This window comes from Alosa sapidissima, chromosome 1, assembly GCF_018492685.1.
Source record: "Alosa sapidissima isolate fAloSap1 chromosome 1, fAloSap1.pri, whole genome shotgun sequence".
In the NCBI taxonomy this organism is placed as follows: Eukaryota; Metazoa; Chordata; class Actinopteri; order Clupeiformes; family Clupeidae; genus Alosa; species Alosa sapidissima.
In genome coordinates, this window is record NC_055957.1 from 33342096 (window position 1) to 33369697 (window position 27602).

The following is a 27602-nucleotide window of genomic DNA, read 5'->3' on the forward strand; positions in this document are numbered from 1 at the left end:
CATCCATCTTGTGTGAAGTGAATTCATACATGTAAATACATACAATCCTCACCATCTATAAAGATTATTTTGTAATTTTGACGGTCGTTGTTTGTTGGTATAGTAGTTGACATGCTGGAGTTGTTCAGTATAACCCGTATGTGTCTGGAGCACTGTAAGGGACCAAGGCATTGAGACATGAGGACACAGGTGGGGTTTTATTACCCAAAAATATTGAAAAATTAAAAAAAAAAAAAATAATAATAACTAGGCCTTAAAAAAGAGGTCAATAAAATATAACTGAATATAAGGTTTAATTCATAGACATGTAACATAATGTTAACTGAACAAAAAACTGACCATCCACAAATACACAGAAGGGAACATATATAGTGACTTGGCCAAACCAAATAACAAAGAAGGGGTAAACAAAACTAACACTCGACAACATATTCAGAGCAGAAACTAACTAAAGACAAAATCGCTCCCTGGCATATGGTGAGACATGGTATGGCCTAACGAGCCGGCTCCAGGATATAGGTCTCCTCAGCCCTCAGTCACTCATTTCGCCAACCAGGAAGGGACCACCACAAACAGTCAAGGTAACAACTCAACAAAAAAACATGTGGTTAGTGCACTCCCTGTAAATCAATGTAAAGTTAAAGCAAAATAAACTAAATCAAAGAAATTGTGTTTTGTGTATTGTGTTTGTTATTTGGCTATCATAGTTTAGATGACTGTAAATAATAATCAGTGCAACAAACTAAAGAGGTGAAATAATAAAACGGTAATTACATGTTTATAAATCGGGTGATGTTACCCTGTGAGGCTGTGGCCATCAGAGAACTCATGAAGCACCTGGTCCATTAGCCTCTGGTAACTTTCTGGAGCTCCATGAAAGCCAAATGGGAGCACTGTGAAGTGGAATAGGCCCCATGGAGTCTGGAAGGCAGTCTGCTCTCTGGATTGCTCCAGTTGTACTTGCCAGTACCCTTTGCTAAGATCTAATGTTGTCAGGAATTTTCCCAGCCGTTCAAGCAGGTCATCAATCCTTGGTGTTGGATAGGAGTCAAACTGAGAAACTGATTTCAAGTACCTGAAATCAATACAGAATCTTATGCTGCCAGCCTTTTTCGGTACAAGGACTACCGGGTTGCACCATTCACTCTTTAAAGCCTCGATGATACCCTGGGACTGCATCAGATCCACCTCCTCCTTCAGTGCGGTCAGCAGGTGCTCAGGGATCCTGTAACTGAGTCGTCTCACAGAAGCAACTTCCTTAAGGACATTATCATGTTCAACAAGGTCAGTCCTCCCAGGGTTCCCCTGGAATACAAGATTACAGATAGCCCTCACCTGCTGCTGTCTGTCTTCAGAGAGATGGCTGAGATCGAAGTCGGCTGGAACACCTTCAGAAGGTAAGTATTTCTCATCAACTTTCTCCTCTTCCAAAATGCTTCTGACGAGCATCACCTCTGTTTTCTTTTCCTTCAGGAGGTTCACATGCAGTACTTTATTGGAATGTGACTGACCTGTGGTTGATATCCGGTAGGTGGTAGGTTTTTTTCTGGACCTCAAATGGTCCTTGCCACTTTGCCAAAAGCTTGTTGTCATCACTGGGGAGAAGCACTAGCACCTTCTGTCCAGCGCTGAAGGATCTCTGGCGGGCTGACTGATCATACCAGGACTTCTGCTGTTTCTGGGCCTCTGCCATGTGTGACTGGGCAAGCTCGCTCATTTTCTCCAATCGGTCTCTTATCTGCACAAGATAGGATACCACATTAACAGAATCCCCTCTCCCTTAGTCTCCCTCCAAACCCTCTCTCAGCGGAGAAAGAGGGCCTCTGACATCATGCCCACAAAGAAGTTCAAACAGAGAGAAACCAGTGGTGGCTTGGGGTACTTCCCTGTATGCAAATAAAATATATGGCAGCCAGAGATCCCAGTCTGTACCACTGCTGTTCACAAACGTTTACAGCATTTGCGTCAGCATCTTGTTGAAATGTTCTGTCAGCCCATCTTCTCTGCCTACGAGTTTTACGAGAATTCACAGGCCTTGCCTCGTTGCTGTAGAATGGCAAGGTACTGAGGATCTCCAGGTGCTCGTTAGACTTCTTAGCCTGCCCCCTAGTGACACCAGCATAGCATTTTCTGGTCTTGTCTGATTCAAACAAATCAAAAAGTACTGGGAGATCTTGTCCTAGCACAACAGGATAAGGCAATTTATCAGCAACCACAATGTTCAAGAGACATGTTTGGTTGTCAACTTTGATATACATACATGTCCGCAGTTGAATAACTCTTCTCATCACCATGCACACAACATATAGGGATGGCATCTCTGGTGCTGATAAGATTGGTTGGTACAAACTTCCTGTGCACAAGTGTCTGATCACTCCCGATATCTATTAAAGCTTTGAGAGCAGTTCCATTAACTTCAACATCAGCCATCTTTACAGCCTGGTCATTCTTGGAAAAAACATCCACATGAGGGCATGGTACAACACACATTTGAGTCAATTTTGCTGTATTTTTAGGGCACATGGGTTTTGTATGGCCTTCTGTTCCACATAGATAGCAGATTGATTTTCTACCTGAGGGCTGCGGTGGCCTGCTAACCGGCTGGTTCTCCCCAGTGGGAGCCTTACCCCTGCTGGGCTCTGGCTTTAATGGGTACTGCTGTTGTGGGTTGATACTGCTGAGGGAGTTTACGGCTGTCTCTTGAGGTCTTCCATGAGTTGTAGCTCCATGGCTGTCCTTTTCTCCGGGCCGCCACAAACACATCTGCTAGTTTAGCAGCCTCCATGGTTGTGTTCTCTGATCCAAATCTGCAGCTCAGGGGACACCATTCTCAAGTATTGCTCCAGCATGATTATTTCTTCAATTTCTTGTGTCGTTTTACCTTTTGGCTGGATCCACTTTCCATAAAGCTCCTTGAGTCTTGCATACAATTCATTTGGGCTCTTGTCAGGGCTCACCTCTAAGGAACCGAATCTTTGCCTGTAGGTCTCAGGGTTAATGTCATACTTAGAGAGAATTGCACCTTTAACCCTGTCATAACCAAGAGAGTCATCAATGTCCATATGCACATAAGCACTTCTAGCTTTACCAGTTAGCAATGACATTAAATGAAAAACTCAGTCTGGCTTCTGCCATCTGCAGGCAACAGCAATACGTTCAAATGCAATGAGAAAGTGTTCAATACTGTTATTGTTGGTAAATTTCTCAAATCTACGCACATGGTGTGGATGGACCTGACCTGCTGTCATCATAGTTGGATCAGTCATGGCAGTGGGCTCCATTTGGGTTCGAGAATGAGGTTTGCCGGGTGGAAAGGCCTCCAGATCTAGATCAGCATCTGGCGGCTCTGGCAATGGGAATGTTCAGGTTTGTACCTCTAACTGCAGCATCTGAAATTGATGTTGAAGTGTTTTAAACCGCTGTTCTTGTCTTGCAGTTGCTATCTTCTGCTTCTCATCTCAGGCCTCCTGCTGTCCCATGTGTGCTTGGAGAATGGCTGGCAGGTCAGACAGAGTTGGCTCCTTTTCTTTATCCTCAGTGTCTTCCATTCCAGAAGCTCCATTGTCTCCCTCTTGTTGGGGAATAACAGCAAAAATTTAAGAAGAAAAAAAGAAAATAAAAAACTCTGTGGCCATCACTGTAAAATGTAAATGTAAATCAGGTTTATAGGCCAAATATACTTGCATATACAAGGAATTTGGTCTCTGCATTTATCCTATCGGTGAATTAGTGAAAGACACAGAGCACACAGTGAACACACAGTGAGGTGAAGCACACACTAACCCGGAGCAATGAGCTGCCTTGCTACAGTGGCACTTAGGGAGCAGTGAGGTGCCTTGCTCAAAGGCACTTCAGCCGTGGATGTGGGCATGAGAGAGCAGTGCTCAACCACTTTCCCCACCCACATTTTTCCTACTGGTCAGGGATTGTTTCGGTTTCAAGCCCGAAGCCCTAACCATTAGGCCACGTCTGCCCCAATGATCCCAACCACTGCCACCAATTATAAGGGACCAAGGCAGTGAGGCAAGAGGACACAAGAGCTTGTTTGTTCAAAGGTGAGGTTTTATTACCTAAAATATTGGAAAATGAAACGAAGACCAAAATGAATAACTAGGCCTTTAAAAGAGGTCAACAAAATATAACTGAATATAAGTTTAAATTCATAGACATGGAACACAAAGGTAACTGAACAAAAAACTGACCTGAAAAAGACACAGAAGAGAACAGATGTAGTGACTTAGAGAGGTAGAGCCACACCAAAATAACAAAGAAGGGGTAAACAAAACTAACACTTGACTTGACAACACATTCAGAGCAGAAACTAAAGACAAAATTCCCCTTTATGCAGACCAGAGGCAGTGACTGTTCCATTGAAGTCTATTGCCATAGCTTCAATGCTGCATAGACCGAATTTCACCACATATGCTAAGATCTTGATGCTATAGAGTTAGGAATGTGAGTTTTAGGCACATTTTCATGATCCTCAAACCCTTCTGACCATTTCAGGTACATAGTTAGCATTTTTGAGCATTCCAGTCTGGAGAAAATCAACCTTATATCAGGTGTGCGCCTGTTATTTATTCTGCTGCTGTTGGCTGGTTGCTACGTACACTCCTCAATACTGTATGTCAACGACACATCTCTTTATGCAGACAGGACTCAATCCCCATTTCTCGCCCACAGACATGAACTACGGAGTTTCCCGGGAGAAATAACAAAACGGGAGGTGACCTTGAAATACGGGAGAAACCCAGGAAAAACGGGAGTGTTGACAGGTATGCCATATAAGGTCTTCTCAGGCAAATCTTAATAAAAGAGAACACTGACAGTCGTCAGTGGAGGCTAAATGCAAGTAAACGCAGTTTATCCACCTCTGAAATTTCAGAAATAGAGTTTATCCACCTCTCAAAAGAGTTTATTCACCAACATTGCAACGTTTAACATTCAGAAAGCACACTGTATTATCCACATTCCCAATATGTACAACACTCTACATTTAATACCACTGGTAGTTTTATAAATATTGGACAATAACCTCCACCATCATCAAACATGTTCTGAATGCCTTTTTAAAAAAATATGTTACCGCACGGCAGTCCACCTCACCGAGATCACAGAATTCATAGTTTACCCACCTCTTATTTTACCACTACATCCTTGCTGACAGTGCAACCTTGCAACTGTGCAACTTGTGCTAAGAGTTGTAGGCTCCTTGGCAGAGACAGTGATATATGTATATACAGTGGGCAGTGCTTCGATTTGGCCAGCTTCACTCGCGGTCCGCGCGTGGGATCACGCGGTATCACGCGACTTTAATTTGTATTTTTCCAGTGAGACGCTGCAACAACCCAAACAACCGGTAGATGGCTCAAGTGAGCAGGGTGTCTCGTAAAAAGAAATGGAGCCTGGAAAACCCTACACAGACTTCACTACAGACTTTAGCAGACTGGTTTAGAAATAATGTAATAGCCAGAAATATGCCTGCTCTGCCCTAATAAAGAAATATTTGGTTAACTGCGAGTGAATCCCGTTTGCAGCCGTAGAGACGCAGGACAAATGAAACATTCTGGTTTTCTCCGAGTGCAACGATGATAGACAGACATCATTTGGACAAAATATAGAGTATTAACCTCCGTTGCTCAGCCAAATGCCTTCCTGTTACGTCCTGTTATCACGGAGTTACAGGCGATAAACGATTTTTGATGGTCACAAGTTTACTTCATTAGGGACTGTTCGTTATTTATTTAAGGGGCTACCAGAGGAGTTTTGGGAGCATTAGTCCAAAAAGACGTGACCCTCCCTCGCCAGCAATACATTTTTCTATGACCCTCCAAAGTGATTATGAAAAAATCACTGTCAACTTTTTCGGGTTTGTCGCCTACTGTATTTTAACGTTTTCACATATTTGGCCATAAGCCGTTTATCATAGGCTATCACGAAACCAAACTACAAAGGCGAACACTTTAACAGGGGGAATTAATTGGGCATGAATCATGCTGAACGCTATTTCGCTACCTTAGAATAATAAGGTTCTATCTGCGTTTTGAGTAGGTACAACCGGGACGATTGAAACGGGGACGAATGAAACATTCCGGTTTTCTCCGAGTGCAACGATGATAGACAGTTTGGACAAAACATGGAGCATATTAACCTCCGTTGCTCAGCCAAATGCCTTCCTGTTACGTCCTGGTATCACGGAGTTACAAGCGATAAACGATTTTTGATGGTCAAGTTTACTTCATTAGACTGCCGTGAGAGAAGCGGGTTCTGTGTTTCGTTCATGTCAGTGACTGACGCGAGAGAAGCGGGGTCTGTGTTGTGTTGTGTTGCGTTGCGTTAATTTATTTTCATTGGGCATACCGTGCCGTGCCGTCCACAGCTCTTCAGTTCTGACAAAGCCAAAATTACTCCTTTTGAAACAATGAGTGCAGGAAGCGCGTTTGTATGGTTATATTGCTTGACGGGGGGGTCCCAAGCAGCTTTCAGCCATAAGGCTACTTTGAGAACATTTCAATTCACCCGACACTAATATTCAAAATGTTGAAAACTATTTCGGCATAGCCTATAAAGCAGTTTAATTAAATGGAATGTTAGTTGTAAACAAACGAGCTACTTGGTGAGGCTTGGCCTCACAGATGCGCTCGTGCCTTACATGGCAGGAAAAATCTTCATGATAGGCCTATTAACTAACCACCCGATTCACGTTGGCTGGGGGGAAGGGGGGCCATCAGACAATTGTGCCCAGTTAATCCGGCCCTTCCCCCAAAAAATCACACCTTCCCACCTCTGACAGCTTAAAAGAAGTCAAGATGATTCCTTACTCACAGACCTATTCACAAACCTGCGGTTTTGAAATCCTATGCAGCTACAGGAGCTTCCAATCGCGAGGAAGCAATTTTGCATTGTAGGCATAACTAACATGCAATAACGCCGCCAACAACAACCAAAACTAAGCTAATCATTGTCAACATGTAAATTAAATGTAACATTAGTGTGAATCAAATTAAAATGTTCTCTTTTGCAAACGTAGGCATAGTAACAGAATAATTTAATAATGTTACAAAGATACTACATCAATCCGTATGTTTCATTGGGCTACTAGGCTATTTGTTTTGCCTTGATTCATTTAGGCTAGGCCTTTTTATTCAGGGTATTGGAACAATACCTTTAAATGTATTCACAAATAATTTTAAGGCTAAAAGTAGCTCCTAACTGGCGAATTTAGGAGCAACTCCTAAAAATAATGGGCGTGTCACTCCTAACTTCAGGACTCCTAATTTTTTCACAAAAAGTAATTCACGAAGCATTTTAGACCTAAATGTAGCACCTAAGTCTGGGACAGCTTAAGTCGAGAGGACTCCTAACTCACTAAGACCTATTCATAAACAGCTTTTTTGTGGCATTTTACGTTGCAATGTTTTGAAATAGCCTATGCGCAACAGGAGCTTCCAATCGCAAGGGAACAATTTTGCATTCATAAAAGGGATGCAATAACGCCACCAACAACAACCAAAACTACTCATTGTTAACATGTAAATGAAATGTAACGTTTCATTGTGAATCAAATTAAAATGTTCTCCTCTTTGCAAACGTAGCCTAGGGATATGGTGACAGATACATTTAATAATGTTGCAAAGGTAGGCTACTGCATCAATCCATAGGCCCATGTTTCATTAGGCTACTAAGCTATTTGTTTTGCCTTACTCTTTATTCATTTAGGCTAGGCCTTTTTATTCAGTTATTAATCATCTTCCGTCCTTCGCACTACTTGTGTAGCGCACGCATTCTCCGACCTGTCACCTGTCAGTCATCAATCAAGGTGGTCACTTCAGTCAAGCTCGTGCATGAGTAATGACGTCACCCATAGCCACGAAGACTCACTCCTAGTTTAGGAGTTGTCTGAAAGGCTTTGTGAATAACTTTTAAGAGAAAACTCCAATCTAAAATCTTTAAGTGCGATTTAGGAGTAGCCTACTCCTAGTAGTAAGATAAAAGCCTTTGTGAATAGCCTACGGCCCCAGTTATTCATCATGTTCCGTCCTTGTGTAGCGCACGCATTCTGAGACCTGTCACTCATCATCGTAAGGGAGGTGTTTGGAATCATGCCCGCGTTACAATCGTCAGCCAATCAGCCAATCAAGGTGGTCTCGCTTGCCCATTTACCCAAATTAATGGTCGAATATTACTGATGATCATTGTTATTTAAGAACATGCAGTGTGCGTAGGGTACCAAAACATCTTGCTCGTAAAAAAGCATCATAACGCACATTCTGGCGGGTCTGTTATTTACTGTAGGCTGCGCAAACCACATGCCTTTATTTTGGGCAAGCCTGCATTAATTCATTCATTCAACCTTTATTTATTATCGGAGGGTCATTGAGGGAAGCCCTCATTTTCAATGAAGCCGAAATTACAGAAGCGAAGCAAAGCGCTCCACAAACAAGACAACATTCGAGGCCTTCTGTTGAAGAATTTTATATAAAGCCTGCGCTGACAGTAATCCTCCTGCCCCTGATAGGCCTACCACAGCTGTGGATAGTGTGGAGTGTTCAAGTAATAAAACAATCCAATGTGTGTCTCAATTGTCCCCCGCTGACCACCTCACACATTTCTCTAGATTTTGCAACGAACTTACATGACACAATGCCATAAAATATGCCAGTTTTAGGACACAGAATAATGTTTGTAATGATACCAGGTAGGCCAGGTATTGTCGAAGGTGCATGGTGAAGTGAAATTCTTACTTTGGAAAACAAACATTTGCCGATATCATCGCCGATCATCAGAATATTACAGATTCTGTGTTCTGGACTGTAGGTAACTTGTTAAGCCAGTGGTTCTCAAACTTTTATTTCATTCCCCACTTTGATCAAGGGGCATGACTGATGATAGTGGAGATAACGTGTTATCCCGAGGCTTTTGCAAGTAAGCATCTTCGACGGTAGTCTATTAAAAATATAAGTTTTCGATGTCCCAAACGGAGAGCCATACTTTATTGTTTTTAACGATCTCTATGTTACTCACAAAAATGTAGGCATGGGGACATGATGAAGTAGGTTATCCAACTGTCGTGTGTTAAATTATTGTGATTACGAGCCAGTGGTTTTCAAACATTATGCGTGACTCAGACATCTAACTAAATGCAACAGGCTCATATCGTCCTCGCATTCGCAAAATGAGGACCAGTGTTTTGTCAAATTGCAAATAGCTATTCGTTTTAACTATTTTTTTACAAAAAGCACTTCATACTATCTTAATCTTGGAATATGGGGAGGGAAGTGGCGCGTCTGCAGTCAGCCAAATATGAATGTAATTCTGCGGCATAAAGCAGATGTAATTGTTTATTGTACAGAAAAATAAAAATGACATGTCAAGCAGTCAATTGACTACATTGCAGTCAAGAAGTAGGCCAAATTAATTTACGAAACCAAAACGTGGGTCATAGTTGTCTAAGCCTCTATTGCGTAGCCTGTTAAAAACGTAGCCAGATAGTATTAAATCGGCAACAACATTGTTTTCTGCAGAAGCCTACCCAAGGCTACAGATTAATTCTGAACAGTTATTTCTCTACTGGCTCAATTATCACACCACTGTTTTGATTTGCGTAGTTGCGTTAACCCCAACACTGACAATAATGTAGACAGCAAATTTCGATTTTCGTGTAGTCAAGCCTTAAGCCATACCCAAGTAGCCTAAATCGAGGTAATGTTTAATTATACCTGATTTATTTTGTTATTGAATTCGTAGGCTGGGATTACTCTCGGCAACAATTATGTAAGGGACGGCAGGCAGAGCGATGTACAGTGGCAGAGCGACGCACAGTGGCTGAAAGTGGTACTAAAGCTTCACGCAGCTTCACGCCGCGTAATGCGCGAATGAAGTGGTCATTTGAAAGCGATGCCCACTGTATTTTTTACATTCAGAGTAGTTATTATTAGTATTACATAACAGATTATAGGAACATTTATATTTTTAGAGATTCAGCATAGCCATGTTCATAGCAGTTCTGAAATGGTGAATATTGGGTCTTTTTGCTGAACTGTTGCCGTGTGTAGATGCACAGTAGCCCTCTCTGACTGGAAGACCACACTGACTTCCTGTAGTTCACACCACCAAATGTTTTTTTTTGTTTTAACCTGAAGGCTATATGTGCACAACCTTACAACAACCCCTTAACGACCCTTAACAGACAATACAGTTTTCTGCAGAAACAATTACATTAAAAACATTACAACAACAAACAACATATAAATTACAACAACATATATATATATATATATATATATATATATAAGTTGAAATATATATATATATTTCAACTTTCAACTGGTGTTGTTGACTGAACTAAGGGTTCAGCCAGATTATTTCTTCTCTTCAACTCTGTTCTCTGTTCTCAACTCCATTCTCTGTTCTGCAATCACAACTCAAAACTCCTTCTTATAATTGTTCTGCCGAAAGACTTTTAAACAGACCTTAGAGGCGGTGTCTTTTTCCAGGAAGCCGTCTAAAGCCTGACCTCAGCAGTCACTGCTGACCTGAACGTGTTACAGACTGGTGCGTGTGCGAGTGCAAGTGTGTGTCGACATTAAGTGCACCAGCTGAAAAGCTGTCCTACGATACCTTTCACCATCCTGACCTTCATTGGTGCTTGTAAAGGAATACCGCAACTGATACCTCAGACACAAAAAGGATGTACATCTCTCTAACCCTGCATCTCAGTAAGTGCATGATACATTAATGTATCTGTTAGGAAGGTTTTTTACAGATGTGTATACAAACACCATAGATATGGGAACTGTAGCACTTTATGAAGAGCCTGTGTTTATTTCAAGTAATCTGTAAGTCTTACACTTTCTTCTCCAACTTTGAAGTTGTGATACTCACAGGAGACATTCACTGTAATGACTTTCGAGAGGTGAAGGTCAAGCGAGGCGGAACGGTCACTCTGCATTGTGACATCATTAGGACTACTGGATCGCACATTAACTGGTTCCGAAACTGCGCTCACAGCTATCAGCCTGCGCTCGTCATCTCCCCGACCATGCTCAGGGAGCATCCCATGGAACGTTTCACCTTTGTGAAAAGAGGCCACGAGTCCTACAACCTGCGGATATCGAACGTCACACCAGCTGATCTTGGGACATACTACTGTGCAAACACAGAGAAGAAGGATGGCCAGGAACATTACATTTATGGGAAAACTTTTACACGTGTGGTACTGACTGGTGGGTAACCATATCACAGGAGAAGTGGGGGTGGGGTGAGGGCAGGCCTTGTGGTTCAAGAAGGGAAGTAAAACGTACCTGATGTCTTTTTTTTTCTCAGGAAATGGGTTGGATGAATGTGAAGAAATTAAAACTCCAACGGGTAAAATGATTTAATTTATATTTTAAAATGTATCAAATTTAAATGTATTACTTTCTCTTCTGTCTAACTCACAAACAGCAAACACTCAGCTTTTTGAAACCGTGCATACTCAATTCATTGTCCCCACCCACATAGCTTAGTGTTGTCATAACAACACCTGTGCCTGTAACTGAGCAGTGACACGCAGTCAAGTTTACTAACCTAAAGAGCATATGAAGTATTGAACCTATACTGACAAAAGGTACACATCATACCATTCTGTTTTGGCTGTAGTATGTTTTCCACCAAGTGGCATATTTCCTGGCACTACTGATGATGTGCTCCTCTATTGATGTAGTTGGGAGTTGAGCAGTGTTGTGTGTCATATGCCCTCCAGACTGCAGTGCCTGTCCCCAGCAGGGGCCATTCAGTAGCCCTGGCCCTCCTCTGGCGTTGGGCTCAGAGTGTGGGCAGTGCTGGATGATGATCTACAGTGGGGGTGTTGTGTGCATTCTGCTCGTTGGCATCCTCATCACTGTTTGCATCTCCCACATTTGCTTAAAGAAAGGTAATGCTCTCTCTCTGTTTCACACACACACACACACACACACACACACACGCACACACACATACACACGCACACAAATACACACACACACACACACACACACTCTCTCTCTCTCTGTCTCTCTCACACACACACACACACACACACACCCACAAACATCCAAACACACAGAGACAGTCATACTGTACATAGGCACACACACACCTGCATTCTTGTATCAAAACTTTTGACTGCCTTTTGATTTATAGATCATCAAAAAGAAGTTGAGTTCTACAGTCATGGATCTCAGGTATTTCCTCAAGTTCATCAAAGTTTTTTTCATCTGCTTACGCACTATTTGCTTGGCACACAATCTTTGAAACCTGTCACTCAAACACAGGGACGGACTGGGACAGGCTGATAGCTTTGAGTGCAGTTTCGGAACCAGTTAATGTGCGATCCAGTAGTCATAATGATGTCACAATGCAGAATGACCGTTCCACCGTTTTTTTCCAAATAGGCCCACTACCATACGCAGTACACACACACACACACACACACATTTGCTGTCTCATATACTTTGCCAGTCAAGGTATCACATAAAAAAATAGGTGGTCACATTTTACAAAAATATTAATGTAAAGGTCACTCCTCTTAAACTAACCTTAACCTGTCAGGCCTATGTTTTACCTCTGTAGGCAAGGCATGCAGGGGTAGCTCACTGCAAATAACTCCTTACAACAAATAAATGACCTGTTTACATGTTATATTCTTGTTTTATTATTTTCATTTAATTATATTTTTAAGGATGAAAGGCCTACTGCCTTTATGGGGACTTTTAATTTGAAAAGGGTTATTCTGATACTGTATGTAGGCCTAGTGTGTCTGCTGCTCTTAGAGTTGTTTTTTGCCAATGTTTTATGAATACGTACCACTTTGTTGAACCGAAGAATATAAACTGTAATGCTTTGATGTGCAGCACACCTATTCCTAGCCGCTTTTAAAAACATTTTCATATTCTAGCATCATGTCAAAAACTCGATAAGGTCTAAGGTTTAAGTCACACCAAACGCATGATAGGCTACGATAAATTATTTGAGGAGTAAATTTGTTAATAGCCTAAATATAGATTGGGGGAAAACCGGTTAAATGAAAACCGATTGCCTTGTTTTTCGTTTTTGATTGGCCTATCCCAAGTTCTTCCACGAATACATCTTACTGACTCAGACTGATGCTCTCTACCTAACACACACAAATCTAACAGGAAGTAACTTGATTTCATTTTCAAACACAACCTATCGAAATGCTACACTTATTCACAGTCAGTCTTCAATGTACAAACACTAACTACTAACCCTACTGAACACCATCTGATCATTGCCTTAGTATAGGTCTATGAGGTATAGACCATTTCAATCTGTTCCTAGAGGGTTTCCGGTTGAAATGTTCAGAACCAATGCAAATACTTTGAAATGAAAATAAATCCGACTTTATTTTGGAGCTATTTTGGATGTTCAATTAGTCTAAAGGCGCAGATGCCACTTCTACCTACGTGATTCTTGGAAGACGGCAGAACGGCAGAACAGACAACCTTGATGGTGTAACTCGCCCTGAATTTCTCTGTGTGCTATACGGGAGCCATGGCCTTTGTGCACCTTTCAGCCTCTATTGTTGAAATATTTTGCTAACATTTCACCACAAGCCTGCGTCCCTGAGACAGAGTAGCCTTGCTGGTGCACTTGCCCCGAGGGCCAAGGCCAATCCCAGTCCTCCTTAGCTGTGCTCATACACCCAAAGCTGAAAACCTTTGACAGGAAGGGACATGACACTAGCTGTCAGACCTACGTGACTACATGCACAGACTATACAGTATATGCACAAAATGAAAGAAATCATAGAACCACAGACTTTCTATTTGTGTGTGTGTGTGTGTGTGTTGTGTGTTGTGTGTTGTGTGTGTGTGTGTGTGAGTGTGTGTGTGTGTGTGTGTGTGTGAAAGAGACTGTATATCTTATCTTAATGATCTGCAATTTATGACAACACATGCAAATCGACAAAACACTTGCAAATAGCCAAAACACAAGCAACTTAAAAGAACATCTTAATCAATTTAACAACAACAAAAAGTGAAGCGAACAAGCAATCTCCAAACAGGTCTCTGAATTCCTTTCACAGAACAACCGTCTTGATCCAAACCAATCTGGATTCAAGAGTGGGTTCTCAACCGAAACAGCTCTGCTGTCCATGACAGAAGCCTTAAAGGGGAACTTGGCAACTATTTCAACGTAATAAACCCGTTTAGAAATCATTTGGATGGTTAAATGACCTGTTCTGGTGAAAATGGTGACTTTCACCGCTGCGCCTAGCGTCCCCAGGCGGAAAACCAACCTTGCAACATTGAGACTACCGTCCCGGAAAGAGAAGTGAGAAACAATAAACTCGTTTTAAATCGTGTTTCTTACCTTGTAACATCCACATAGTTATGCCAAACGTATGCTAGCCGTTCGCTAGCTTGTAAACAAATCCATGTGCTTTATCGTTACCTTTTCCCACAGTTTAAAATAGCATAATGCACAATTTCTCCAGCAGAGGGGGAAATCCTGCCAAGTTTCCCTTTAAAGGAAGCTAGGGCGACCGCACATTCATCAGTACTCATTCTGCTTGACTTATCGGCTGCCTTTGACATGGTTAATCACCGCATCCTTCTCTCTATACTCTCAAGCATCTCCGGCTCTGCTCTATCCTGGTTTGAATCCTACCTCACAGGACGCTCATTTAACGCAGTGTTTCTCAAAGTGTGGTCCGGGGACCACTTGTGGTTCGCAAGCTATCCCAAGTGGTCCGCGAGCAGACATAAATATAATATAGAAGAGTTGTTTGCAATATTGAACCAACTTGTATGTAAATCCAAACAGTTCTGCAACACTGCTTAAGCTATGCCAGTTTAAATCACATGAATCCTCTGACACAATGTGCAAGGTGCAAAGACAATAAGCAAGGTGGTTCAGTGAGTAGGCCTACTGTGTAATATACTGTTGAAGTAGGTCTTTTTTTTTTTAGCTAGGTGGTCCGTGAGGTTTTTTTTATTGGCTAAGTGGTCCTTGGTCTGACAAAGTTTGAGAAACACTGGAACATATTATGGCTTGGACAGCTGTCCGCACGTCACTATCTCACCACAGGGGTCCCCCAGGGCTCAGTGCTGGGCTCCCTTCACTTTGCTATCTACACCACCTCTCTGGGACAGATTATCCATTCGCACAGCTTCTCATACCACTGCTATGCAGACGACACACAGCTCTATCTATCCTTTCCACCTGATGACCCCTTGGTCACGGCACATATCTCTGATTGCCTGGCCATGGATGAAGGCACACCACCTCCCAGCTAAACCTACTGTACTTCATCACATCAACATCAAAATTGACTCCCAGTCTGTTGCACCTACCAGGGCTGCAAGAAATTTAGGAGTCATGCTTGACAACCAACTAACCTTCTCCAATCATGTTGCCTCGGTCGCCTGGTCATGCCATTTCGCACTGTACAACCAACCCAAAAGGACATGTTACTCGCTGCTCATCCAGCTACATTGGCTACCTATGGCCGCTCGCATCAAATTCAACTCTCTAACGCTTGCCTACAAAGTAGTCTCCAGTTCTGCTCCCACCTACTTGAATGCCCTGATACAGGCGCACCTCACGTACGACGTCTAGCTCTGTCACCGGTATGCTCAGGCCAATCCAAACTTTTCTTATCTATTGTTCCTTGTTAGTGGAACGTGCTACCAGTTCCTACTAGAGCAGGGACATCCCTCCCCATTTTCAAAAAACTCCTGAAGATCCAGCTGTTCAGAGAATATCTCCACTCATAGCACTACTTACAACTAGTCTTGCTAATTCTAGCTCTTATCACCTGACTAGAACTGACACCTGACTGTATAAAAACAGCACTCACTGGATGCACTTGTTCTTATTGTACTCTACCTTTTAAATGTTTTTTATTTTCTAGAATTGTTGGGAGAATTGTTATAAAAACCTTTGAACTGTTTACCATGTTGCCAAATCGCTTTGGTTAAACATGCATCAGCCAAATTCATTAAATGTAATGAATAGCCTATTATCCTGGAAAATAAACCATTTTGCACTTTAGCAAGGGGTGAGTGTGACCTTAGACAGTCTTTATACATTTTTATATACAAAATTCAGTCAGTCAATCAACCAAGTTATTCAGTAAATGCACACAAATTAACTTCACATTTCGTCTTCCATTTAAAATGCCATTTAATTTGGAAATTAAAATATTCAGGAAAATGAATTATATTCCAGACTTGTCAAGGGCCCTCTTCCCCCTTGGGGCCCTAGTAATCAGTCCCACTTTCCCCCCAGTCCAAACGCCCTTGACTGTACCAGTGAGTCAGTTCCATTGAAAACTAGTGATGCCTGCAGATTTGGCTTTCAAGGTCAAGGTAATAAAGTTCATCTTGACTTTGAAAGCCAAATCTGCAGGCATCACTAATTTATTTTCAACTGCTTTTTTTGCATCCCAGAGGCAAATATCATATTTTCATCAGGTTACAATAAGCCATTCACAATCTCCTCTCCTTGAATGTATTATGTAAATATGCTTTAAATTTACTTGGACTGACCTTTTTAAGTGTTGTATAATCTTCTGTGTAATCTCTGCTGTCTTTAGTTCAAGGCTCACGAGTTGAGTAAGGAGCACCGGTGCTGGAGCAGTGTAAGGGGGCAGCCCTGCCTCCACACAGAGGTCATTTACAGACCCCTGGGCTCGTCACACACCCGCCTCGACGAGTGAGGACTTCCTAAAGAGACTGATTTCTGAAGTGTTTTTTGTTTGTTTGTTTGGTAGAACAAAAAATGTCATAAGAGTATTAACACCCATTTTTAAGTTTTTAAAAAATAACACAATGTTGAATAAGTCTGTCTGAGTGCAATTTGTAATTATATCCACACTGTATGGTGTGAGATCTGAGAAAGAGTGAAAACTTGTCATAACCTAGTGCCAGCAACAAAGGTCACCCTTGAACATTATCATGACCCATGGGACACATAAGCAGACTTCAGGTAAAGGTTGAACAGAGATGCATAACTTTTAAACCCTTTAAAGACTTTGATAACAAATTAGCAGTCCTATCGAAGACAGTGAAATGAGGGCAATATTGGGGAGGTGTCCCCTTCACCCAGTTCAACAGTAAAGTTGCTGTATTTTGCACAATCAAAGAGCAAATAATAGTTGTCTGTGAAGTTACCATGATTCATATTGATTTACTGTTTCTTCTTTTCCTTTTGTGTCCTGATTGAATAAAACATCATAGTTATCTTTAAAATAAACCTACACTTATTACCCTGATGAATTGCTTGTTTATGGTGCCATTTATTCTTGTATTCCTGAATACTTCCTTGTCACTGTGTTCATGTAGCTCAACCCAAGACACAACAGTGCCTCAATCATTGGTTCAATACTCAGGAAGTAATCTGTACACTAATTAATCTGTACCTGGCGTGTTCCTGATTCCAAATATGATACTCAGGAAAGCACAAACAATGCAAACGGACACAGATAGTTTTGTCAGCCTGCAACTATTATTCAGCTCAATATATTACTGTGGATGACCACAAGATACAAATATCTATTATGTAAGCATTTGCAGTGTTGGACTTATTGTTTTCACTAACAAGTTACTTAATTTATTACACATTATTGAAAAGTTATCAGGCCCTAGGTCTTGGGAGATGGAAGCCATGGCCTCATCTCCAGGCCCCTAAAGCCCTGGCCAGCTCCCTAGCCTGATTCACCACAATCCTAAATGTAACCCTAACCCCGGCTCTCAGCCTGATTCAGCCTGACCCTATAGCCTTCAGTCTGATTAAGCTCGTCAGGCCCTAACCCTGACCCTATAGCCTTCAGTCTGATTCAGCATAACCCTAACCCTAACCCTACAGCCTTCAGTCTGTTTCAGCTCAAGTCAGCCCCTAACCCTGACCCTATAGCCTTCAGTCTGATTCAGCTCAAGTCAGGCCCTAACCCTGACCCTATACTGTAGCTTCAGTCTGATTCAGTTTCAGCCTAAGCCAGGCCCTAACCCCAAGGCATAAGCATGGGGCTGGTCTCCGGTATAATGGTACAAATGCCATGATATATGACTGCTTATTATTGGGTCTTGACCTAACTGATTTTTCATTGTTTAGTTTTGGTGGTTTGTTGAAAAAAACTACAACAGCAATTTGCTCAATAGGTCTGCTGTGTTGTGAATCTGGCTGTAGGGTAGGAGAGGGACATTAACTAGCATTAATGTACCGCTCAACATCTTAGAGTGGTTGCTTTATTACATTTCCCACAGTGTTTCTTTGAAACAAAGATGGCAGCATTTATGTTGATGAAACTAGGCCTCTCTCTCTCTGACCCAGAAAGTTGCAGCATGTAGGCAAAAGACACAGAGCAGTTCGAACTTACGTCTTACGTTAACATACTTTATATCACAGCCACAACGGATCTGATGTCAGCTTTTTTGCCACCACTTGCCTTGGCCTTCATCGCAAGGAAATGCACTACTTGAATTTTCCACTTTTGTAAGCCAATCATTGTGCAGATGCCCAGTCATGCCCATGGTAATGCTCGTATGTCATCATATATTTCGATCAGAGACATCTCCTACTGTGTACAAGCCACCATTGACTCAAGATGAACTGGCTGCATTGCTCATCCATAGCATTCTTGTGTAAGTAGTATTTCACCTTGGACTTTTTTTCCAAACATATCCATCAAAAGAAATTTGTTTTTCCGGTGATTGCTGACTTCCTGAAAGGCTTATTTTATTTTATTTGTTTATTTATTTATTTTTAGGTGCAGTTTCCCTTGTTTGCCAAAGGGTGTCCAGCATAGATATGGAGCTCCATGTCAGACCTGGAGACGACATCATCTTGTACTGTGATCGCGTCAAGAAAACTGGATCAGATATTGTGTGGTTCCGAGGCTTTTCTGCAGATGCGCAGACATGTACTAATATTTCGGTTATGGAGGCATACAGAAACCAAGTTTACAATCTATCTGCCACGAGTCACTTAACTCCAGTGTGGAATGCTGTGAATCAATCTTATGATCTTGAAATCAACGGCGTGAGAGAATTGGACCGTGGGCTTTACTACTGTGCCAGTGAGGACAAAGTGAGGCCACTTCAAAGTGAGACCGTGGCATGGAGGAAAGTCTATAACTTCAGCAAAGATGCCATTTGGGTCTCTGTCACAGGTGGGCATGTAGTCCACTTGCATACATAATAAGAGTGATGACATTGCACCAGACTGATTATGAAATATGATGCTGAAATTGATAAACTGTTGCCGTAATAATTAGAAATAAAGATGATGAATTATCTTCAAAGGCCTGGCATATGGTAACTTTTCACATAGGCAGAGCTGTACACAATGGAAAATTATGCATTAATTTATCATTAATTTACAGTTAAGTATTCTATTTTATTATATATTATATTGTATTATATTATATTATTGTTGATATACATCAAAAAACATTAAGTTAAAGCTGAGATGTTTATGTTCACGTGTTGGAGCAGAGGCAAGCGTAAGTGGCTTTTTACAGATTCATAATCTACAGGTTGTGCATTGATTTTTTTTTTATTTGTTTCTTTGCCATAGGCAGCTGCGTGACACTAGATGCTGTTCCCACTACCTGTAGTCCTTTTCCCTGGGAGTGTGGTCAGTGCTGGGTGGTGTTGGTCAGCCTGTGTCTTGCATGTGTGCTCCTGTCTGCTGTCATCTCGTCGGCCTGTGTGTATTGCCTCTGCAGCAAAACTGACAAAGGTATTTGATCATTTTTTTCAATGGGCATATTTATTCACAAAAATTCACAAAGTTCACACATTCTGATTTTCCCTGTAGACTGGCACACAGATACATAGATACACACATGCATGCATGCGCACATACACACAGACACACACACACACACATGGACAGACACAGCAACAGGACAATGACACTAAACAAAATTCTAAATTGAAGAAGTTCCAATAATCATGTTACATTAATTTTTTGCTGGTTGTTGATTGTTTTGTTTGTTTGTTTGTTTGCAGGAATAACTGAGTCTGGGCTCCCACAGAACAGGACTGATATGCAAGTGAATAGAAACCGGAGACAGGTACAGCACTTCTGCTTGATCTGTTATCGTGAATGAGGTCTTTTAATGTCAGAGGGAAGAGTGCCATCTACTAGCTACCCACCCACCAACACCACTTAGCAACTATTTGACTTATATCTGGAAGATTGCAGGCAACTTGTTTCATTAGAGTTTACTTGACCGTCATCATAGTCATTAGATTATACTGTAACTAGCAAACTGATGGTTTTACCCACTGAACAAAGATAAAAAAAATGAATGTTTTTGTGCATGCGCAAAGCATAATTGTTGTCACGTATCATATAGGGTGGGAATATCCCAGCTGTGTGGCCAAGGCTAATTTTACCACCATGGGTGCAAAGTCACTCCGGACTATTTTCACCCCGTTACAAATAATGTACTGTATGCTATTTGCATCACTGTATAATTAGAAGTGGAGGCTATTCGTACCCTGGTGTATATAGTAATGTGTGCTATTTACACCCTGGAGAACTGCTTTCTTCTTCACATTGCACACCTTCTCTGCAGAGACGTTGGTGTATGCACACTTACACTTCTACTTATCTCTGCCAAAACACTTTACACAGGAATCAAACCCCAGACTCCCACGTATTAAACCATTATGCTAATCACTTCACTATCTGCTTCAACATCCTGTAGGTTGTTGAAGCTCCTTAGTTTTCCAAGGTAGACTCTCATCCATGCACTAACCTAGCCCACACCTGCTTAGCTTCAGTAATTCAGCAGACAGGGTATCCGTTAGTCTGGCAGGTGTAATTATACATTCATGACTAAACATGTCCTCTTTGTTAATGTTTATTTCAGATTGAGGATGGGGACCTGTGCTATGCTTCACTGAATCTTCCTATTGTGAAAAACAAGCAAAGACAGAATAAGAGAACTCATAACTCTGATTTCACTTACTCCCAGGTCAGATTTCATAGACAGTAGGCCTATCCTGGACAGTAAACTGCCCTCTCTCTGGTTTGTTAGTGAGTGCTAAATCCCTCTGATGGGATTTCTTAAACAAAAATACTGGGCAGCATAAGAATGGTTCATTGAATTGTTTATTTCTTCAATAATGTCTACTTTTGAATGGATGGTGTCTAGCTTGTCCTGCCTCTGAAGATTTCCAAATATCCAGTGATGCATTGGAATGCTATCTCCTGTGCCATTTTAGAAAAAATAGATTTCTAATGGTTGTTTGTTGTTCTATTTTATGCAGTAGCATGTAAATAAAATGTTGTCAGTGTTTTTGCTCTCTCTCAATAACTCAAATTCAGTCATTCATTCAGTCATCAGATATAAGTAAGTATTTTATTTATATAGCGTATTTTCATGCACACAAAACACTCCACACACATATCTTGCCAGACGGATCGGCTAGAGACACAAACGTACCCTTTACTAGGCAATCAGTGTGGTAGGCCTACTTAAAACGTATAATAGTAAGACAACATTTCTCAAACAACCTTGATGATTTAAGACACTCAAATAGGAAGGGACCTGTGGGGGGTAGAGTCATGACTGACAGACCAAACAGTGATATTTAACACACTACTACACGAGATGTGGTGTACTGCCCACCCAGTCACTCAGCCACAGCCGGCTGTAAACGCATGCAAAACAGCAGCTGTAGTGTGTGACAAAAAAACAACCAAACCAAACCAGACCAGCAGTCTGTCAGTACTTCAAACATGACTTACATTGCCATGACATGCAATCTGTTTGTGTGGAAACTTTTGTGGGCACTGAAAGAAGGCTACACTAGTCTGGCTATCTTCAGTGATCTCTCTTGCAAAGACAGGAAACCGCAGTCACCTCCCTGCTTTCTGCTGTCCTCTACAGAAACACAGCAATCTTTCTTGTTGTCACACTGTACTCTTAGCTAGTGCTTTGCTTTGACATAGACTATAAGGGGCTATTTAGAAAAAGGCTAATAAAAGTCAGCATGATGAGTTTGCTCAGCTGATCAAAGGGACTGAAAACAGAATGATTTTCATTTTGGTTTGTTCTGAGCAAAAACATTATATTTTTGTTCCTGTTCCAGTGTTTCAAGGCCTCTGCTCTAAATGGTAACCGGTTAGAATGTTATAGAAGAACGGTTAATATCATTCATTTAAAAATGACATTGACTTTTCAAATTGATTTATGACCAGTGGCACAATACTATAGACTTTTTTTTCAGCCTAAAAGCTTAAATCCAAGCACATTAGATATCAAGGCTAACTGTTAAAATCACCATGCCTGAATTCAGGCGTGGAGATTTGAAAGTAGACAAATAGCCTATATAATATTAGATCTTCAAAAATGTCTGATATTCTAACTGCAGGCACAAAGAAATGTCCTTACTTTAAGCCCTGTAATAGCCTAACCTATGTGTGGTGCTACCAACTGCATGACAGGCCTATAAATATATTCCTAGTGTCTCTGGTAGCCTATTATTTCACACAATGTTTCAGTAATTTATGCTATATACCTAAAGGCAGTTAGATAGTCTAGTCTATTTTACTGAGACACTGATTCATAAAATCTGACTAAATTCATCCTATAAGGGGTCTGGAGAACACTGTGTGGGCAGGTGACTTTCCAAACATATGGACTTTTGAATGATATTTTAAAGAAAGGTTAATCGGAACAATAAATACCATTATTAACCGTAATTTATTAATTGAAAATAGCAGTTTCACTCCGGAAACAAGTGAAATTGGTTTTGTTCCCGTTTTCAGTTCCGCTCATCCAAAAATTGTGTTAGTTTCCGGTTTTCGTTTTCATTCTTTAAACCTTTTCTAATCCCTGGCTGGTCAGCTACATTTAGACAATGGGGTGGGCACTTTGGGAGGGTTACCAGGCATAATCCAACTAAGATCTCCACACACTTCAGGTCATTTAACATTAACAGTGGCTGCTACAAACAGGAAATGTGTGAGTGTGAGTGTGAGCGTGAGTGTGTGTGTGTGTGTGTGTGTGTGTGAGTGTGAGTGTGTGTGTATGAGAGCAAGATAGTCAGAGAGAGCGAGAGATATGGGGCACATAAACAACTGAAAGTAACCTAAGAGAGTGCAGAACTCCTCATATAGCAAGCATCTCACATTTATCTACAGTATAGGAGAAAAATAAGTGCAGCTAGGCCCTCAATGACTCTGTACTGACACATTTTGCCAAGCTCTCCCTATGATGTAATCACTAATAGAAACAAACTGTACCTTACTCATTTACCACACAGACATTTAGGAGTGCTGACGTGACACATCTTGTCTCTTGCATTTGGGTTATAGTGTATTTTCACATAGCAAACCTGTGAATCCATTTATTATAAAAACACAAAGACGTTTCCTTCACAAAATTAATTAGAAGAAGGGGGTATGGCCAGAGGAAGGAAGGAAGAGAGAGAGAGGATAGACAAAAAGACAAATGAGAAGAGGCCAAGATGTCCTGCTCATAGATATTAGAAAGCTAGATACCGCATTGGGCTCCCGAACGTACGTAAATAGCGTCGCCATCTTGGTGGGGGCAACAATAACTGGAGGCCAATGGAGAAACACGTGATTGACTGGAAATCAAATAGGCAATAAGTCTCTGATTGCAGCAAGTGTTGCTGTCACTCCCCCATAGACAGTAAACGTGCTGCCCCCACCAATATGGCGGCCGCGTTTACGACGCCACATAATAGAACTCGACAGTCAATGCGGTATCTAGCTTTCCAATATCTATGGTCCTGCTCACTCACACATCACTTTTAAGAGACGTCAATTACTGATGATGCGGCACATCACCTCTTAGGCTAGAATAAACAGACACGCAAATGGCAGAGAATATGAGCTTATACCAAAGCCTAAAAATGTCATATAAACATGGACTCTTCCCATTTATTGACCCTGATAATAATGTTTGATAGTCCTCGAGACCCAGATAGCAAAATCAGATTGGCAGATAGCGGACCGCTGGTGGTATGCTGCTGGTGGCGTGCCACTTGTGGTCCACCGTTGGACCACCATCTCTTTTAATTTAACTTGTCATGAATATTAAGAAAAGTTATTAAAATGATATCTGGAGTATAACTGAACAAATGAAAAAGATTTTAGACCAATAGTGGCAAAATATTGTGATTTGTCTGCAACCCGCCAGTGGACCACCAGAGAACCGATGAACAAAATGCCAGCGGATCGCCAGATCTGCCCCCAGTGGGCAGACAGTGATCCGCAGGCCCTTGCAATCTGGGGACATGAATGAATACTTATTATACAATGCGTGAACAAAACAGGCATGAACTTCTTAAAAAAAAAGTCTGCATGGCAGTTTGTGATAATTCCAGCATATAAAGGTCTTTTTTGGTCTATCTATTAGTTTATTGACACAAATAAATCCCTACAAAATTGTTTGAAACCGAAAGTTGACAGACGTGTGAGGGAACTTTTAACCTTGGCAGCTTGGACCAATGATTGCACTATCCCGACTGAAAAAGCTTCCAGATAAGATCTTGTGTGTTTCCTCGCTATCGGGCCTATCACTCCCCGATGTGAGTCTCTAACGGATGTGAGTCGCGCGTGCGCCACTTTGCGACTTTGCGTCACTTTGCGACTACAAGTGTTGCTGTTAGCCACAGAATGACATAGGTATATTAGCCTACATAGCAGTAATTTATAATTTAGCGTGGGGCATCATATTTTCACAGCATGATCTCTGATGTCCGCTCTAGATTAGAGGCTGAAGTAGCCTACAAGAACCTGCTAACTTCTGTAATGTCAATAAAAATGGACCTACATAACGATATTTGTTCACTGCTGGCTAACGTTAGCAATCAAACACAACAAAGGCTGTCACTTGAATGGCGTTTTGAGCCAATGTTAGCAATCAAACAATCATAGATAGCTAATAATTTAATCAGAAAAGTTTATTATTTTATGAATTTAACAAATTTCAGTATGAAACAGACGCGCCCACCTTGCTCGCAGTGGATCCATTGGCATTATGCCGTGAACCTTTAAATCTGAGCATGCGCAACTCACATCCAGTAGCGACTCACATCTGGAAGTGACAGGGCCTTCCACCTCCCTCCTCGGTCTTGCCTCCTCTGGTTGCAATCTGGTTGCAATTAGATGAATGAGATGTCCTCGATGACGTCGGGCGTTGAACGATTTCCGGGGCACGAACTGGAGGACAGAGGACTGAGGAGAGAGGCTGTATGCAAATAGAGGTTTGAAAAGAGCCCACCAATCTATAATCTTCAACTTCACTCTGTGAAGTACGTAAGTTTGATCACTAATAGGAACACACTGCACCACACCAATTAGAGAGCTGACGCCTGGGGCAATGTTGAGGCGAGTCAAACAAATCCAGACCAGACATGTTATCACCAGTTATGATCCTGAGAAAACTGATTCAGTGTTATTCTTGATTTTAATTAAATTCAATCCCAGAAAAAAGTGGTTGTGTAAATTAGTTCTCAACGTGAGAACCATTGGTTACACTTTACTTGACAGTATCGACATAAGAGTGACATGACACTGTCATGAACGTGTAATAAACGTTTATAACATAACGCTGTTATTAAGTGACATTTGCTTTTTGTCATAACAAGTTAGGGTTAGGGTTCATGTGTCATGACAATGTCATGTGATCATGACAGTGTCATGTCACTCTTATGTCGATACTGTCAAGTAAAGTGTTACGGAACCATTTAGAGTCCATAGGTCATATACACTATAACACACAATGTCAGTCTTACTCATAATGTTAGAAATGGATTTGTCTCTAACAATAAATGTCCCCCAAAAATAAAAGTAGGTGTTTGATACAAACACACAAGTGTCAAAGCAGAACTTAGATGTAAAAAGCTAGATCCAACATAATGTTATTTTTAGTTAACAGTATTTTCTCATCATTATTACTTCAATAAAAATAAGTTTCCATTAAGGCAGCTGACCAGTCCCTCAAGAGGTTTGCATGAAAGACCCCTACCTTTCAAGCTTCCACCGACAGACATCAAGATGGCTATGAAGCAAGCGGTGCTCTTCATGTTTTGGTGTGGGGCAATTCCACGGAAAATGGACTTTGTCACATCCATAACGCCAGTGAAATGCCTTGGCATTTGTATGATGTGAATGATAATTCATTTTTTGTGCATTTTTTCTCATGTACATTCTTCAGCCAAAAATAGCAAATGCTCAAATATCATGTAATCATTCACATCATACCATCACATTTTATTGGCGTTATGGATGTTACAAAAAACGTAATTTTCCATGGAATTGCCCTGTGAGTATATGTAACAGGGCAAGGTTTTTGGAAGGACGGCACTAAGAGCCAATCACTGTAGCCAGACTACACCACCCTGGGCCTAGCACCCAGGGAATGAGTTAAGAGAACACATAATTGCACCATTGCACAAAAGTCGAGACAGGACCAATCGTCAAAATTTCGATGTCCACCACTCTAGTTCATCGAAAACAAACCAGAAAAGGGACTCAAAGTGCTAAAAACCGGAATTTTCCTTTAAGGCATTGTCCATTTCTGGCACATTTCCTGCTTGGCCAGGTGGTGGCACTATGCCAGGCAGGCCCATTGGGTGTCTAGATAGCATCAGAATCATAATATCTATTAACCTGTTAAGTTTCAGACAATTTATTCAAAGCATAGAACATTTCTGGCACATTTCATGCTTAGCCAGATGGTGGTGTTATGCTAGGTATCTGAATTACACATGTGAATATCATCACAATAATGATTTCCAATATTTTATACCTACCAAGATTCAAATAAATCAGTTAAAGCATTGCCCATTTCTGACACATTTCCTGTTTGGCCAGGTGGTGGCGCTATGCCAGGCAGGCCAATAGGGTTTCTGGATATTTTCTTAATCATAATATCTATTAACCTGAGAAGTTTCAGACTGTTCATTCAATGCACTTTGACCTTATGGCACATTTCCTGTTTATGTGTAAGATATTAAAATCATAACATATTACAACATATCAAAAATCCCTTCGCGATTTAACATCAGCGTCATCTTTCCATCATATTTGCCAAATTTCACATGAATCTGACAAACCGTCTAGGAGGAGTACGTTCAAATCTATCACATGACATCAGTGTTCTTGTCATTCTTTCTGTTGCCAGTGGGTGGCACTATGCCAAATATGGATTATGGGCTTGTGGATATTGTCATTACCATGGTATTCAATAACCTGTGAAATTTAAAACATTGCAAGCCATGCATGCATGGTGAATTAAGACACATTTATTGTTTTTGTGGAAGGGTATTAAAATTCATAGTTTCGCCATTTCGTCAAATTACAACATATCAAAAAAAGCTTCTCCATTTAGAATCAGTGACAGTGACATAAGGGGGCGCTATGGAGTTCCAGTGCCAAGACTTTTTCCCTGTGTATTCACAGTACCTCTTGCCTCTTGATGTGTGTGCCAAATTTTGTGCGTTTTCACTAGGGCTGTCAATCAATTAAAAAAAATAATCTAATTAATTACATACTCTGTGATTAATTAATCTAAATTAATCGCATATGTATTTTTTACTGTGAAAGTATTTTACATATTTAAA

General features: G+C 41.2%; 2 protein-coding genes across 3 annotated transcripts; both read left to right on the forward strand.

Moving 5' to 3' along the window:
• The first annotated feature begins 10471 nt into the window (after positions 1 to 10471).
• On the forward strand, positions 10472 to 16825 carry LOC121711370. Of its 2 annotated transcripts, none has more exons than XM_042094936.1 (6): positions 10472 to 10718; positions 10872 to 11225; positions 11326 to 11367; positions 11744 to 11914; positions 12163 to 12203; positions 16583 to 16825. In XM_042094936.1, the coding sequence occupies exons 1-6, from the start codon at positions 10691 to 10693 to the stop codon at positions 16703 to 16705; spliced, it is 759 nt and encodes a 252-aa protein (XP_041950870.1). In that variant the 5' UTR covers positions 10472 to 10690; the 3' UTR covers positions 16706 to 16825. The 2 variants fall into 2 exon arrangements, with proteins under 2 accessions (XP_041950870.1, XP_041950879.1); XM_042094945.1 differs by having other exon boundaries at positions 10498 to 10718; positions 11011 to 11225.
• Positions 16826 to 18345: 1520 nt separating this feature from the next.
• On the forward strand, positions 18346 to 25994 carry LOC121694386. The gene is made up of 6 exons (XM_042074869.1): positions 18346 to 18629; positions 18755 to 19156; positions 19564 to 19728; positions 20001 to 20065; positions 20870 to 20974; positions 25962 to 25994. Exons 1-6 carry the CDS (start codon positions 18593 to 18595, stop codon positions 25992 to 25994), a joined length of 807 nt encoding a protein of 268 aa, XP_041930803.1. The 5' UTR covers positions 18346 to 18592.
• The last annotated feature ends 1608 nt before the right edge of the window (positions 25995 to 27602 follow it).